At 42.0% G+C, this 17,201-nt stretch overlaps 1 protein-coding gene across 2 annotated transcripts in view; it reads left to right on the top strand.

The window, feature by feature from the left end:
- The window catches only part of PPP1R14A (protein phosphatase 1 regulatory inhibitor subunit 14A), a 62,210-nt gene extending 50,021 nt beyond the window's left edge, over nt 1–12,189 (top strand). For both annotated transcript variants that reach the window (XM_029571378.1, XM_029571377.1), the window contains one exon: nt 10,083–12,189. In XM_029571378.1, the coding sequence (XP_029427238.1) occupies nt 10,083–10,199 (117 nt within the window). In that variant the 3' untranslated portion in view covers nt 10,200–12,189. The remainder of the gene's footprint in view (nt 1–10,082) is intronic.
- Nucleotides 12,190–17,201: the final 5,012 nt, after the last annotated feature.

Below are 17,201 nucleotides of genomic sequence, written 5' to 3'. Positions count from 1 at the left end.
TTCAGACTGGAATTTACTGCACTAGCAAGGAAATACTTAACTTTTCTAAAATGCTTGGATTAGCCTACAGACTGGTGCCATACAATAGACTTAAGAATAGACATGCATGCTGGTTTAGACCAATAATCCAAGCTCAGCATCCTATCTCAGACCATGGCCAGTCCAGGGTAGAACATTTGAGAATACAGTTGTGGGCTCAGGAATTCAACTTCCTTCCTAAATTGGCTTCTAGAACATCTCTACCTTCCTATGTCATTGGTACCTACCTGCTCCCTAGCACTCTGAACTCCAGTCTAGATGATGCATGAGGTCTTCTGCCTTCACACCAGGCAGGCACATTGCCAAGTCATCCTCCCACCACCAGTCACTTGGCTATCTACCAACTAAAATATCCGTCCTAATTCTTCCTTCCTGGAGGCATGTCTAAGTGTGAGAGGATAATGCATCGGGTGCACACTTGCAACTTCTCACCAACAGGTAGATAATTGTAGGTGTAGCTCCCATCTTGCTGCTGGACTGCTGTCAGCATCCTAATGTTAGCTAGTCTAAAGTAGGCCTTTGCTGAATGCACATACTACAATCAACGTGAGTGGTTTGTCCCTTTTTTTTAATTTTTTTTAATGCCCAATACACTTGCATAGTATTAGTTTATTACATTGGGAGTTTAAAAATGTTTAATCTGGGCGTTAAGTGTGCATTAAAATCCAGTCACAGATTACTGCATCAGACCAAAGAAAAGTATACCATGTTCTCTCTGTACACTGTGACTCCTCACCAGAGGAAGCACATTATTATTATTATTTATTGTTTTTGTTATACCGAGTTTCATGACTGGCATCACATCAACCCGGTTTACAATTAACAATGTGTGAAAAGCATAAGGTAACGTGATAACAATATTCCCAATAGAACTGTGAACTTTAAATACAAACACATCACTATGTGCATCAAATGTACTAAATGGTATACTAGAATATTAGTGTTTAAATAGGAAAGACATTCTCACGGTAAACAACCTAAATATATCTTAAAAGCATGTTTTCCATTTTTATTCCCCATGTACTTTTTCCCTACATTACTAGTCCCTTGTCCTGCCTGCTGTGGTTAGCTGCTGATTTTTCTCCCCCCACCCCCCCCCCCCCCCCCCCACACACTTTTGAAACCAGGGCAGGGTGTGGTCACCTCAACATAATGTCTGGACCCAGAGGACCCTGTTGATCCAAAAAATGATCCACCTCACCCAACACAGAGCAAAACCAGCCTTTATAAGGGAAAATCTTGCTGCTGGTATTTGGTTGACAGAGCTATTGCAGTGTAGCATTTTAAATATCTGTGTTGATATTATATAATCTTCCAATCTAACCATGACTTGCACAGTGGGTTAAAGGCATTTCATTTCTGTCTAGTGCAGTGGTTCTCAACCAGTGTGTTGGTACACACTGGTATGTCACCAAAAATTTGACATAGCAAATCTATGCTTTCTATAACAGTCACATGTGCTTGCTGCTTGCAGAGAGTGCAGAGTAAGGAGCTGGTATTTAAAATTCCTCATCACCCCTCCTTGTTCCTATTTTTCCTGTATCTTTGTTTATAATTTATAGTCTTTTGTTCTGTATTAGATAAGGGTCAGTCTGCATTCTGCATGTTTGACATACCTGAGGGATTCTGCTATGTAGAACATAAGAACATGCCATACTGGGTCAGACCAAGGGTCCATCAAGCCCAGCATCCTGTTTCCAACAGTGGCCAATCCAGGCCATAAGAACCTGGCAAGTACCCAAAAACTAAGTCTATTCCATGTAACCATTGCTAATGGCAGTGGCTATTCTCTAAGTGAACTTAATAGCAGGTAATGGACTTCTCCTCCAAGAACTTATCCAATCCTTTTTTAAACACAGCTATACTAACTGCACGAACCACATTCTCTGGCAACAAATTCCAGAGTTTAATTGTGCGTTGAGTAAAAAAGAACTTTCTCCGATTAGTTTTAAATGTGCCCCATGCTAACTTCATGGAGTGCCCCCTAGTCTTTCTATTATCCAAAAGAGTAAATAACCGAATCACATTAATCCGTTCTAGACCTCTCATGATTTTAAACACCTCTATCATATCCCCCCTCAGCCATCTCTTCTCCAAGCTGAAAAGTCCTAACCTCTTTAGTCTTTCCTCATAGGGGAACTGTTCCATTCCCTTTATCATTTTGGTCGCCCTTCTCTGTACCTTCTCCATTGCATCTATCTTTTTTGAGATGCAGTGACCAGAATATTTTTTTTTTATATATATACAGACATTCGATCTGAGATCACATCAGTTTACATTCAGGTACAGTAGGTATTTCACTATCCCCAGAGGCTTACCCTCTAGCAGGTCAATCCAGTAAAGTGCGGCTGCGTTTACCCTGCTCCTAACCCGCTTTCTACTCACTTTCCGGCCACGTTAGCATCCACAATCCCCTTTAACCTACTCTTACTGCGTCCTTAAATCCCCGGGTAACCCCTTCTGCATGCGACATGTATATTATATGTAAACGATCGAATTAGCTATTCCCTACCATCCAGTAATGCGCGCCCTGACTATCACTTTTTTACCCTGCCGTTTTGCCGTGCGTTTAACCTGCTAACCTACCGCCTACCCTTACCCCTGCGTTAGAGGCAGGGGTAAGGGTAGGCGGCAAACTTTCCCCCAGCCCCCGCTCACCTGCCCTGGCCGCATCCATGGGTGCTGGTATCCGGGGCAGCCCCAGTCCTCTCTCCTCCTCCCGAAGCAACAAAAGCGAAAAAAAGTGAAAAAAAAGTTGCGAGAGAGAGGACGGGCAATCCTACGCTCGGGATTGCCCGTCCTCTCTCCCCTCCTCCCGAGGCAAGGCGCGAAAAGCAGCCTTGCTCCGGGAGGAGGGGAGAAAGGACTGGCAGTGTAAAGTGACGAAGCGACTTGCTTTTTTTTGCAGCCCCCCTCCGGAGACGGACGACCGCGGCTCCCCTGCGTGAAGATGGATGCCTGCACGGGCGAAAGCAGCCCCTGTGCGTGCAATTGGGCCGCTCAAGGCATCACGGCATGTGACGTCACGTCTTGAGTGGCCCAATTGCACGCACAGGGGCCGCTTTCGCCTGTGCAATGCGTCCATCTTCACGGGCAGCTGGAGGCAGGGGAGCCGCGGTCGTCCTCGCCGATGTCCGTCTCCGGAGGGGGGCTGCAAAAAAAAGTCGCTTCGTCGCTTTACACTGCCAGTCCTCTCTCCCCTCCTCCCGGAGCAAGGCTGCTTTTCGCACCTTGCTTCGGGAGGAGGGGAGAGGGGACTGGCAATCCCGAGCGTAGGATTGCCCGTCCTCTCTCTTGCTACTTTTTTTTTTTTTCGCTTTTTCACTTTTTTTTTTCGATGTTTGTTTTCCGCTTTCATTGCTTGCTTCGGGAGGAGGGGAGAGAGGGCTGACAATCCCGAGCATCAGAGAACTGTCCACTTCCTGGTACCTGTCATTTGAAATGACAGATACCAGCGAGTCCATGAAGCGTTAGGCCTGCCCACCCAGGTTACTGTATAGCACTCTATACAGTAAAATGGGTTGCGTGGGCCTAACGCTTCATGGATGTTTCTTAGACGCAGCTTGCATTTGCAAGCTATTTACATACAGGATGGAGCGGTAGGTGAGCTGGACTGTGCGTGCGGCAACCGCGGGTGCGCCGGGCACTAACGCAGCTCTTCCTACCACTCGTTACTGGATTGACCTGTAGGTTTGTACCTGAGGCAATGGAGGGTAAAGCGACTTGCCCAAGGTCACAAGGAGCGACAGTGGGACTCGAACCCCAGTCTCCTGGTTCGTAGCCCACTGCTCTAACCACTAGACTATTCCTCCTCCCAAAACGATGTTCCTGAGCTCACAAGGAGCAGCAGGGGACTCTAACACTCGTCTCCCTGCTTTAGAGCCAGCTAGGCTACATAGGAAGCCTTGTTTACAGAATTGTACACAGTATTCAAGGTGCGGTCTCACCATGGAGCAATACAGAGGCATTATGACATTTTTCCGTTTTATTCACCATTCCCTTTCTAATTCCCAACATTCTGTTTGCTTTTTTAACTGCCGCAGCACACTCAGCCGATGATTTCAATATTATCCACTATGATGCCTAGATCTCTTTCTTGGGTTGTAGCACCTAATATGAAACCCAACATTGTGTAATTATAGCATGGGTTATTTTTCCCTATATGCATCACCTTGCACTTATCCACATTAAATTTCATCTGCCATTTGGATGCCCAATCTTCCAGTCTCAGAAGGACTTCTTGCAGTTTATCACATCTGCTTGTGATTTAACTACTCTGAACAATTTTGTATCATCTGCAAATTTGATTACCTCTCTCGTCTCATTTCTTTCCAGATCATTTATAAATATATTAAAGTATGGGTCCCAATACAGATCCCTGAGGTACTCCACTGCCCACTCCCTTCCACTGAGAAAATTGTCTATTTAATCCTACTCTTTGTTTCCTGTCTTTTAGCCAGTTTGTAATCCACGAAAGGACATCGCCACCTATCCATGACTTTTTACTTTTCCTAGAAGCCTCTCATGAGGAACTTTGTCAAACTCCTTCTGAAAATCCAAATATACTACATCTACCAGTTCACCTTTATCTACATGTTTACTAACCCCTTCAAAAAAGTGAAGCAGATTTGTGAGGCAAGACCTGGCTTGGGTAAAGCTATGCTGACTTGGTTTAATGGAACAATGTCTTTCTATATGTTCTGTTATTTTGATCTTTAGAACACTTTCCACTATTTTTCCTGGCACTGAAGTCAGGCTAACTGGTCTGTAGTTTCCCGGATCTCCCCTGGAACCCTTCTTAAATATTGGGGTTTACATTAGCCACCCTCCAGTCTTCAGGTACAATGGATGATTTTAATGATAGGTTACAAGTTTTTACTAATAGGTCTGAAATTTCATTTTTGAGTTCCTTCAGAACCCTGGGGTGTATACCATCTGGTCCAGGTGATTTACTATTCTTCAGTTTGTCAATCAGACCTACCACATCTAGGTTCATCGTGATTTGGTTCAGTCCATCTGAATCATTACCCATGAAAACCTCCTCTGATACGGGTATCTCCCCAACATCCTCTTCAGGAATCTAGAACAGTCGGGCTGCTTTGTTTTTCCAATAGTAAGTGTACTATGTTCTATATTTGCAGTCTTACTTTTTCATAGGTAAGGTTGTTGCCTTTCACATCCTGGGTGTTAGTACCGATAGTATGCTATATAATTTCTAAATGTGTTTTTTTAGCAGTTTTTCATGTTATTTCACAAAGTGTCTGGCAGGGAAGGGATTTTGACGTACTACTACTGGGGGGGGGGGGGGGGGTATCAGAATTTGAATATATTTTTTGTATGGTGAGTTGAAAGGGGAAATTTCCTATCTCTTCTTTGTATAAATTCCAGAAGATGTCAGAACTTTTTGAGGATGACCGTTTGTCTGTATTGAGAAAAACTGTGTGCTGCATATGCATATCAGTCCCAGATTTCTCACTGATGCACTAAGCAAAGTAACATTTTTATGAAAAAAATATTTAATATTTTATAAGCAGTTATTGAAATGAGAGAATATGGTGTCTTTGTCCTGCATCATTTTCAACAATAAAATATTTAGGATTTCTTTTTTAGTAAGGATGTTAAATGTGGTGTGCAATGTCACGCATTTGAGCATAATCTGTCAGGTGTGCCATGACTGAAAAAAGGTTGAGAACCACTGGTCTAATAGTGGTGGTTGTTGTGGGTTTTTTGTTTGGGTTTAACAAAAAAAAAACAATTTTAATTGAGGCTGGATTAAAGGTTTTGGTACCTATAGGTAAGATTAGAGCTCGGGGGAGGGAAGCACAGAATGCCCCTTTGAAGTGGCATCCTGGGTATTTGATGCGCTAGGCAGTTGCCTATACCTATTTCCTGGCCTGGTTGGTTATTCAAGTCAATGAGTGTAACTAGTGCCATATGATATATTTTTTTAAGACTGACAGGATCTCTTATTTTCAACAGTGCAATCAAACTGGTTAAATTTGGTTAAAATGCTCTTTTGTTTAACTTTAGGATGTACTTGAATTTGCTGGACACCATGCTGGCTAAATGAAACCAGCTTCATAGGTTTTCAGATATTTATTTCCTATGTGGCGTACTCATATTATGAGACTGGTGCACAGTTTAACCCTCAGTTGTGCATAGACTTTACTGCTAATGCAGCAGGGAGTTCTGTGCACAATGTATCTACAGATTACCATCCTTTTGTGCAAATCCAATGCCAATGATGGCCTTGGCTATTAACCCACCCCCAAGGCTTTTGCTGGCATACCTTTTCTTAGTGCTGGAAAGTTTTCCCAAACATTACCCCATTTTAACAAATGAAGGCACATGATTCTAGATTACAGGTCCCCTGAGAGCAGGAATAAGGGCGCAGGCCCTGGGTATCCAGGAGAAGGCAGTTCCTGACACATTACTGTCCTGAAAGTGTGATTCTGAGCTTTCCTAGGGATATGACTTATAGATCTGATGCCTGGAATGCCCTTCTGGAGGAAGTGGTGAAGACTAAAATTGTGAAGGATTTCAAAGGGGCATGGGATAAAGACTATGGATCCCTAAAGGCTAGAGGATGGGAATAAAAGCTTAACCTGCATGGAGTGACAGTTACTACCTTGGGAAGCTTGCTGGGCAGACTAGATGGACCATTTTGGTCTTTCTGCTGTCATTACTATGTTACTATCTCTCTTGTCCCAGAGTCTCTGGGATTCCTCAAACTACAAGAAGTCTGTACTTGAACCAATTCAAACTGTAACATTTATAGGGGCCAGAATAGACTCTGTCCAATCTTGGGCCTTCTTGCCCCAAGAGAATCGATAGACTTCATCAGCTCTGCACAGAATTGCTCCTCAGCTCAAGGATCCTGGCCCACCAAGTTCTGGCATTATTGGGTCACATGGTGGCAGCCATCTATGTAGTATCTCACACTCGCCTACAGATGTGTATTCTCCAATGGGGACTGAAATCACAATGGACCCAATATATCTCCAACCAATGTCTACCAAGATAAGACTCCATGAAGGAAAACATTTGTTGGTTGAACCCAGAATTCCTGTCAGATCACCTCCTCATGATCCGGCTCATACCCTAATACTCACCAGACACTTCCACTAAGGTTGGGAAGTGCATCTACTCCATTACAAAACTCAGGGTCAGTAGACAAGAGATGAACTAGCTTACCAAACCAATCTTCTAGAACTCTAGAGCCATGAGATATATGCCTTAATGACCTTTACAGATCTGCTACAAGGTCATACCCTCATGTTTCATCTAGACAATCAGGTTGCCATGATTTTCGTGAACAAGCAGGGCAGTTCAGGATCCTGGAGTCTCTGCAGAGAAGCAGTATGGATCTGGGAATGAGCCACAAACTTTCTGGGAATAGCAAACATGTTAGTCGACTGTCTCAGCAGACTATATCATCTCCACAAAAAGTTGCTTAACCCATCAATGGCAAATCTAATCTTTCTACAGTGGGGCTGCCCCTTCGATAGGTCTTTTCGGTTTTGCTCTGTAGCAAAACGTACCTCTGATTTTTGCTCCGTATGCCCAAGCCATCTCAAAGACACAGGTCACCTTTCTAATGTCGTGGGAGACAGGTCTTCTATATGCATTTCCTCAGATACCTCTCATCTCAAGAACAGTTCAGAAAATGATACGGGACAGGGCTTGCATGATACTCATAGCACCCACATAGCCAAGACAGCCCTGGCTTGCTAATCTAGTATAGTACTCCGAAAGCGACCCGTTGGATCTCAGTCAAGATCCAGATGTCATGACTCAGGAAGGGGACTCTCTCTCTTCTTCATCCTCTGCACTCCTCCCTCCACCTGACAGCTTGGATGTTGGAACGTGAGATTTTGCAGGGATTAACTTTCAGCAGATATTCAAAGAATTATTATTATAGCTGCGAGAACCCTCAGACGTAACTATTCCTTCAAATGGAAAGGTATGCCGACTGTCAGACTTGAAACATTAATACTTTCTCTTCTGCACCCAGCGACGTCCTAACTTATTACATCTTTTCAAGTCTTGGTTAGCGACATCATCAATTAGAGTTCACCTAAGTGCTATTGCTGCTTAACACATGAAGATAACTCTTCAGTGGTTTCTTACCCTTTGGTTTCACAATTCACGAGAGGACTCTTTTTAACCTTCATCCTCCAATCCACAAACCTCCAGTTCCTTGATTTAAATGTGGTCTTAGCTCTAATGAAGCCACCTTTCGAACCACTACATTTTGTACATTTGCTATGAGAAAAATCACTTTGAAATATCTAACTTGTAATCACCTCTGCTTGAAGAGTGAGTGAGTAACAAGCTTTAGTTTACTTCTCTCCCTACTTGCAGTTTTATCATTAGGTAGAAATTTAGAGAGCATTCTGAGAACTACCTTAAGTGGTTTCAGCTTTTCACATTAATCAAGACACTTCATTATCCATCTTTTTTTCCCAACCCACAAAGGAATAGAAGAGAATCTCTGACTGAAGGTGCCCCTGTGTAGACCTGTAGTATGTTGGCAAAGTTCTAGAAAGTTTGACATAAAAATTCCAGGCTAGACTCATTGGATGTTGTCGTCATCGGCCTGTGTATGAGGACTGATGTATTTTGCTGTCCTCAGAACACCTGTTTAAGCAACTCTGCTGAATTTTTAATATGTTGCATTTTGTAATCTGTGTTTGAAACTTCAACTTCATTCTGGGTGGGTCTACAGGACTAAAAGGGCAAGCTGTAAGTCTTAAATTTAGATAAGGTCCAGTTGAGTCAAGCCTAGTGTTTTTCCATTTACATTCTACCAAAAATGTTAGTTAATTTTGTACTGTTTGGTTGTCATAAGTAAAAAAAAAAAAAAAAAATACTTAATAAATGTTTGGGCAAATATGCTTATAAATTCACTTTGAAAAGTGGTTTAAACTTATGTCCATAAGTCCATTTTGGAAAATGATTCTGGCAAAATTACACACACAGCTACATCTATTTGGCACGCTTCATTTTGCTGAGTGAATTCACACACACATTTTTTCAGTATGATGCTCCATTGATTTTAAAAGTATATTTGACTATAAGCTAAAGTTCTTTTTGAAAACTTAGGAAGTGTATCTGCAAGCTCTGCCTCAGTGGATTCAGGCAATTCTGAATTTTGAGTGAAGTATTGACGTCCCACTATTATTTTGATCACCTTTTGTTTTACCCTATGATATCTTACCTAGGGTTGTGGGGATTGGGAAAGGATTTTGTTTAAGGTTGGCCAGGTAGCCACTTTGTTTCAGTCAGTGACAGAGTGTGCATAGATTCCCCATCCTCAGTCACATATTAGCATAGGCAAAATATACAGTATTGTAAGATTAATAAAAAGATTTGAAACAACCTGTGTGCAAGTCCCAGCTTGCCTAGACCACCCCAGAATGTACTTTCCCCTGTGAACATATGTAAAAATTACTTGTGTATTGGTCATGCAGAATTTTCTAAAGCACTATCTTACCTGAAGAATCCATTTTGAAAATTGAGAGGGGTAAATTTTTTTCAAAAGTATTTCTGTGCATAAGAGTGCTTTCAACACAGAAATGCCTCATTCTAATGTTACCCATAATGGATGGGTAAACTTAACACAGGTGTATGTATGTAAATTTACCTGGGCTGAGTGGGGTTGAAGAGTGGGTTTGGATTTCTGCGTCTTTCATAAGTGTATACATTTTTTCTTGCATACAAATTAGCAAGTATAATTGGTGGAATCATTTTTAAAGCCAACAGCCACAGGTCCGATCACTTTGAAAATTGGTGTAACTTAAATATATTTGTGAACTCATATGGGTGATTTACAAAATTGCCCCTTTAATGGAATTTGAATGTCTTGACTTTCCACAAAAAAAAAAAAAATGCTGTGACATATGAAATTTGCTAGGTAGTAAGACATAAGCAACCTTCGTGGGAGTGATGGTTTAGGTGCATTAATCACTCTTTAAAGTCTTTAAGCTTTGCCATGTCTTATTTATATCGTTCATTTCTTTTCCCCTTTCACCCCCATAAAGGATTTTGTCAAGGAGCTCATTCTGAAATTAAAAGGACTGCAAAAACAGACCCTGCTGAAAGGGAATGGACTGGAGCACCAGGAGCAGAGGAGCCGCGAGATTAAGAAGCATGCCTGACAGGACAAGGTGTAGGGATGAGGCTGTGCCAGAACCTGAAGGACTGAGAGGGGAAATCTACTTCTACCAGATAGTGCTGCAGTGTCTATGATATGAAAAGATGGTGTGGGGCTTAATTTTTTTTTTTAAATTGTAAATGCACATGTTTTGAGGATACACAGACTGTTGTAGCTTCAAGGTGAGTAACACTATGCCACAATTACATACTGCAGGCAGCTGATCACTCTTAAAATGGTGGATCAAAAAAAAATTAGCAAGGGCCCCATTGCTGAATCTTCTGAAGACAATGGGCAGTTTAACCCTATAGTACATACTAAAACTCTCAGTTGTAAATTGATCAGTGCGCTGTCTTCTTTTCCTGAGTGTAGTTAAGGAACATACATTATAAGACATTGCTGGTTCTGTCTTAGGAACTTTTTTGTTTGCTTAAGCCAGCTCTTTAGCTTTCTGTTTTGGAAGGTAGCTTTTATTAAATGTATTCTCTTGTTGGTCAGAGGATGTTTGCTTCTGAAATTCAGTGTATGCTGTTGCTCATGGCATCACTCCACATCTGGTCCCTATGTGCCACAAACTACATGACTTTCTCCAAGCAGTATTAAGTATTAGGGTGGAAAATTTTGTAAGAGTATAGGTGGCTTGTGTGAAGCTGCCATATAAGCTACATACTTTCAAAGCCAATTTAGGTGATTAAATAAATATACCTACGTTTTTGCAGAATTTCCAAACCAGAGTTTTTTATATTGGCTCTTTGCAATACATTCAAGTTTATGCATATTTAGAAAATGGAAAAAGTTGGTTTAAAGCCAAATTCCTTGTCAACTCTACCCCTCAACCCTCTTTATGTACACAAAGCCTACCAATCTTATAGCAAGCCACTTACATTTCATAAAACCTTGTGTTTTCACCTATAAATTGCTTTGAAACAGCACCCCTGAAAGTATAGCTGATAAATGGAACTGAGAGGAGGTATACAAGCAACTTACACAGTCTGTTCCCTTTTTTTTATGTTATGTATAATCCATGCAAGTTACAGAAAGGACTTAAAATCTGTATTACAGAACTACACTACACTATTCACCATCCAAAAGTTTCATTATTTCTATAGTGTTAAAATATTATTTATGTATATGTGAATAAACTTGAGTGGAACTTTTTGTTCAGTAACAAGATATTTCTATGGTAGCACTGCTACATGAGAGCAGACTCATTGAGCCTCTAGTTGCTTTGTGTACCTGGTGCAGTAGGCAGGACTAAGTGGTCTGTGGTTATCTATTCTGCAGAGCATAAGTGAGGGTCAGTCATGATCATTTCATATGGAACAATAATCCCCTTCCTCTGTCATATCTTTACTGCTAACCCTTTAAACTGCTACCCTCTCTTGCTGAGAACAGTCCTACATGCGAGGGGGAAATTGGTCCCGGCTGAATGTTATCAAAGGTAATGAGTGTTACTAAACTACCACTACAGTGGTCCTGAACCACTCTGAGTATGTGAAGCCTTTCACGTGTGTGCTAGCACTGCAGGAGACTTGCCAAGAACAGCTGCTTACAGAAATTCAGAAAGATGTATGGTGGCTAGCTTCTTTTTATACATGTTGGTACTAGCTGTGAAATGGATTCAAAGGTGGATAAAGGCAGATTTTGGTCTGGTTTGAGTTGGTAAATCTTCAAGACTTAACCAAGATCTGATGAAAAAAATCAATGCCTTAACTACATTTTGTAATTTGGTAGTGGAGATGGAACCTAACCCCTTCCCAAATTTGCAATTTAACATGTAGCTATTCACCAGCCTGCCAAACATAAGCTTAAGGATACAAATTTTTAAAGGCTTCAAGGAAAAAAAAAAGTGGTAAGACCACCTGTTTCTAAATATTGGGAGCAAGGAACAGAATTAGCTGTTTAAGGCACGGTGTTGTGAATTTTGTTTGAAATATTTTGTTTTTGGATTGTCTGTATTCTGTACCACCAATAAAGCTGTTGCTCAAAATCAAGGTGTGTTCAGTGCTGTAGAAAAGAGTGATGTTAAAGATTTCAACACTGGCAAACATGAGACTGCTTCCTGGTGTTAAAAAAAAACACACTTGAGTGAATTAAGAATCCACTGAATTCAGCTCTGCCTTTGGGTGTCCTACTTAATCAGTGAGCCTCCTATTTTGGCTACAGTAGCATGCACCTTCATTTACAACTAACTCAGGTTCCTCCACTCAGTCCATTTATTGTAGTGATGGTTCTTGGGCAGGGGCCACAGCAGACAGCTCTCTCAAGATTTTAAACTGCCAGATGTAGACTGAAGAATTCCTTCGGTGGAATCGGGCAGAAGTACAGAGATATTTGAACAGAGCCCCTTGAACGGCATCCACTAAGTGGTAATGGAACCCATGAGGGAGGAAGTAATACTTGACCTAGTGCTCAGCTGTTCTTTCTTCAGTGTTAAGTGGAGTGTCATAGGGATTGGTTTTGGGACCTGTTCTGTTCAATATCTTTGAGTGAACTGGTGGAAGGGATGGAAGGTAAAGTTCGATTATTTGCAGATGATACTAAAAGATGTGCAACAGAGTAGACATGCCTGAAGGAGTAGAGAAAATGAAAAGTGATTTAAGAAGCTTGAAGAGTGATTGTACTTCTTGCATTGAATCACAGCTAAATCTTCACTCTCATGCATTTGGGATGTGGCAATCCAAAAGAGCTACCGTATATGTGATGGGCAGTGAAAGACTAATGTGCACGGACTGGGAGCGGGATCTTTGTGTGATTGAGCTGAAGGCAGAGAAGCAGACACTATGCAGCACAGCATTCTTCTGGCTTTAGCTATCACCTTGTCACATAGAGAGGTATAACCAGTAAGAAAAAAGAGGTGATAATGTCTTTGTACAGGTCCTTGGTGAGGCCTAACCTCCTGTCTTTATTCTTTTTGAAGATAAGAGAACCAGTAGAGGCAGTCCAAAGCAGAGTGACCAAAATGGTGAGGGGTTGGCATTGGTAGACTTGTGGGGAGAGAGTGAAGGATCTGAATCTGTATACCCTGGAAGAGAGGAAGTGCAGGGGAGAAATGATACAGACCCTCAGATACCTGAAAGATTTTTATTGATGCACAGTCCTCAAACCTTATCCAGTGGAAAGAAATCAATACAACTAGAAGGTACAGAGAAGGGCTACCAAAATGATAAGGGGAATGGAACAGCTCCCCTATGAGGAAAGACTAAAGAGGTTAGGACTTTTCAGCTTGGAGAAGAGACGGCTGAGGGGGGATATGATAGAGATGTTTAAAATCATGAGAGGTCTAGAACGGGTAGATGTGACTCGGTTATTTACTCTTTCAGATAATAGAAAGACTAGGGGGCACTCCATGAAGTTAGCATGGGGCACATTTAAAACTAATCAGAGAAAGTTCTTTTTTACTCAATGCACAATTAAACTCTAGAATTTGTTGCCAGAGAATGTGGTTAGTGCAGTTAGTATAGCTGTGTTTAAAAAAGGATTGGATAAGTTCTTGGAGGAGAAGTCCATTACCTGCTATTAAGTTCACTTAGAGAATAGCCACTGCCATTAGCAATGGTAACATGAAATAGACTTAGTTTTTGGGTACTTGCCAGGTTCTTATGGCCTGGATTGGCTACTGTTGGAAACAGGATGCTGGGCTTGATGGACCCTTGGTCTGACCCAGTATGGCATTTTCTTATGTTCTTAGAGGTCATGAAATGAAACTCCAGGGAGGATAAGAACATAACGCCTTTCCTGACATTGCTTCTATTTCTTCTCAGAGAGGGTGATGAATGCCTGGAATGACCCTGCAACAGGAAGGTGACTCAGTTTTGCTCCCTATACAGGTCAGACAGCAAACCAGCCTCAGATACCTTTGCTCGCCATTGGGGCAAGGGTCTTCTGTATTTGTATCCACCGATTCCTCTAGTGACTAAGACTTTCTTAAAGCTTCGAGGAACAAGGGACTATGATCCTCATTGGCCAAAACAAATTTGGTTTCACCACCTTTGGTTTCCTGAAGGACAACTCCCAATCAGTCTGGTGACTTCCCCAGATCTCATCACGCAAGATCAAGGCCGACTGTGGCATCCCAACCTCAAGGCCCTCTCGCTCACACCTTGGATGTTGAGAGGCTGATTCTGCAGCCTCTTGATCTTTTGGAAGATGTGTCTCGGGTCCTGGTGGTTTCTAGAAAGCCTTCCACTAGAAAGTTCTATGGACTGAAGTGGAGGAGGTTTTCCCATGTGGTGTGAGCAGAAGGCTCTTAGATCCATTCTTCTGACCCACTCAAAGACTATCTTCTGCACCTATTGGAGGCTGGCTTAAAAACAGCTTTGTTAATGAAGCAAAGTTCATCTCAGTGTAATTTGGCACATACCACCAAGGTGTAGATTGGTGTACCATCTCTGTACAGCCTGTAGTTGTATGCTTCAAGCGGGGCCTGCTTAAATTGAAGCCTCCCCTAAGGCCTCCTGCTGTGTCTTGACCTCAACATGGTGTTAGCTCAGCTGATGAAAGCTCCTTTTGAGCTGCTGCGTACATATGAACTTCTAGGTCAGGTACTTCAGGTCATATTTTTGGCGGCAGTCACTTCAGTACGCAAGGTCAGCAAGCTCCAGGCTGACTTATCCACCTTATACCAAGTTTTATGAAAGGGTGCATATTCAAGACCACCCTAAGTTCCTTCCTAAGATGGTGACATATTTCCATTTCTCACATGCAATGATGGTATATAAAGCACTCAGATTAAATAAATCTTAACCAGTCAATTGTCCTGCCAACATTCTTCCCCAGGCCCCAGTCGCACCAAGGCAAACGAGCACTGCACAGTTTGAAGGTTAAGGCTCTCATGCAATCCAGTCTGGAGCAGACAGAAGCCCATAGACAGTCCATCCAACTGGCCTACTACATCTTCCAAGTTCACTGTGTTTTGATTCAGTAAACACCGAAGCAAAGATTTCATCGAGTCTCTCTGCAATGGCCTTATCTTCCCTTAGTGACCCTTTAACCCCTCGATCATCTAACCGTCCAAACAACTTCAGATTTTTTTTTTTAAAGTTTTTATTCTGAATTTTTGCCTCTGAAGCCAACTTCTTTTCAAATTCTCTCTTAGCCTGTTTAGGTACTCCTGGTAAACAAGCCTTATTTGTGTCAGTAAAATGGATAAAGATGCCATAAGCTTTGAGAAGGGTGTTGGGGTGGAATCTTTAACACGAAGTCACATTGAAACAATTCAGCTGCCTGTTTTGTTTTTTTTTTTTGGTGGTCAGGAATGTCCTCGTGTTTTTTCCTTTTTTAAAGCAATGTATTTTTTTTTCTTTTTTTAAGCTTTTTACTATTGTGTAGGGGTTCCCTGGATATGGCCAGTTTGAGAACTGCAGGGGCGAGGAACTGGAGAATTGATGTTCTACCACGAGCCCTCAGATAGGGAACGTTTGGCAGAAATTATTTACAGCAATTTCTGGCAATCATTTTTTTCACAGGATGTTTTATTTCACTTTCCTCATTGACTAATGTTGCCTGGATATATGGGTCGGCTGCTATTTCCCAGTAAATTCCAGAAGTTTGCAATTTTTCCCTCTCTCCTCATTGTTATTCATTTTCCAATGAGCTTTAGGGGAGCACAGTAGAAACCACAACCAATGGTGTCACACTGGCAGCCGCAGTTACGAATAATGGCTGTGTTTCACTAGGAGGCGTGGGAGTGTTATTTTTAGCTTTGTTTCGTGGAATTGTGTAATAAATTCTCATGCTTTTGTTTGCTATGCTTCCCCTTTCCCCTGATGTGTTTAGCATTTAAGAATCTGATTTTTTTTTCAGGGTGGGGAAGGAAGTTAGGCATCTCTCATGGTATAGTGTGGGGTGCTGCCTCCTGCCACCTCTTCACAAGGGGAGGGACAGGGGTGGTGGGAAGGGTTTCCTTTACGGAGGTCTGCGCCAGGGCTAAGCAGAGTGGGCTGGAGCCTGAGCCGCATACACTTTAAAGGATGAGCAACAAACCACAGGAAAGTAACGCTTTTCAAAAGTCAAGAACTATTGAGCAAACAATCAAAATTCTAATCTCCTTTGTCAGAACCCAAGCTGGGCTCTGGCATAAAAAGCCTTGTTTATAAGTATGGCTTATGGTTATGTTAAACTGGCAACTGAAAGCCAGCTAAACATAACCATGCAGCTCTATTTTTCAAGCTGAATTTTCATTAGTATTTAGGAATTTTCAAACTTTGATCTACTACTGACACCACCTCTAGCTAAGAAAAGTGGGGCTGCTGTGCTGATTGTCATCAGAAACAGCCCCTCCTACACGCATCCCCTCCACTGGTATGCTAAACTCCTTCTTTACCTTTTACTAAAAAAATACTACCCGTCATGACTGCTTCATAAGAGTTTTGTGTGGAAGCTCATTGGGGTAGGCACTTGACACATTCTGCACCTAGTGCTATTGCACACGTTATTGCAGTGGTCCACCTTGTCTCCCTTCTCTGTATGAGAGGTGCCAAACATAATAAATGGTGAATTTCTGGTAAATAGCTACTCTTTCCTTGCTTCCCTCAAGGGAGGAGTGTACTTTGCTGCTGCTGTCTGTACCGTGCAGAGACACGAGCGAGTAACACATTAAATCATTCAGGACTTTTTGTCCTTTTGTCACAGCTTTTCACTGGTACAAAGGCAAGCTTGTTCCTCTTGTGTAAGGCAGAGACAGCTTCTCTAAAACCATCAGCCAGGCCATTATGTGGGGGATTCTGAACTATGTTGGTGAGTTGAAAGGAGAAACAGTGGCCCCCTCCACGAAGCTGAATATGCAAATCTACATCCCTGATTTATACTAGTGCAAAAATAGGATATTAAATATTATGCCCAGTTGTAAAATAAAATTCAGAATATGTCAACTTTTATAATGGGAGCAGGAGCTTTCAAAATCCATTGATCTAAAATGGGGCCTGCGACTGTGCTGCTTGTCATGGGATTTTGATGAGTTTCACACTGTTGTCTATGCTGTATTCCTGCTTTATATACAACTGAG

The sequence above is a fragment of the Rhinatrema bivittatum genome, chromosome 11, assembly GCF_901001135.1.
Source record: "Rhinatrema bivittatum chromosome 11, aRhiBiv1.1, whole genome shotgun sequence".
NCBI lineage: Eukaryota > Metazoa > Chordata > Amphibia > Gymnophiona > Rhinatrematidae > Rhinatrema > Rhinatrema bivittatum.
The sequence above is the reverse complement of the archived record's forward strand: the minus strand, read 5'-3'. Positions and strand labels throughout refer to the sequence as shown.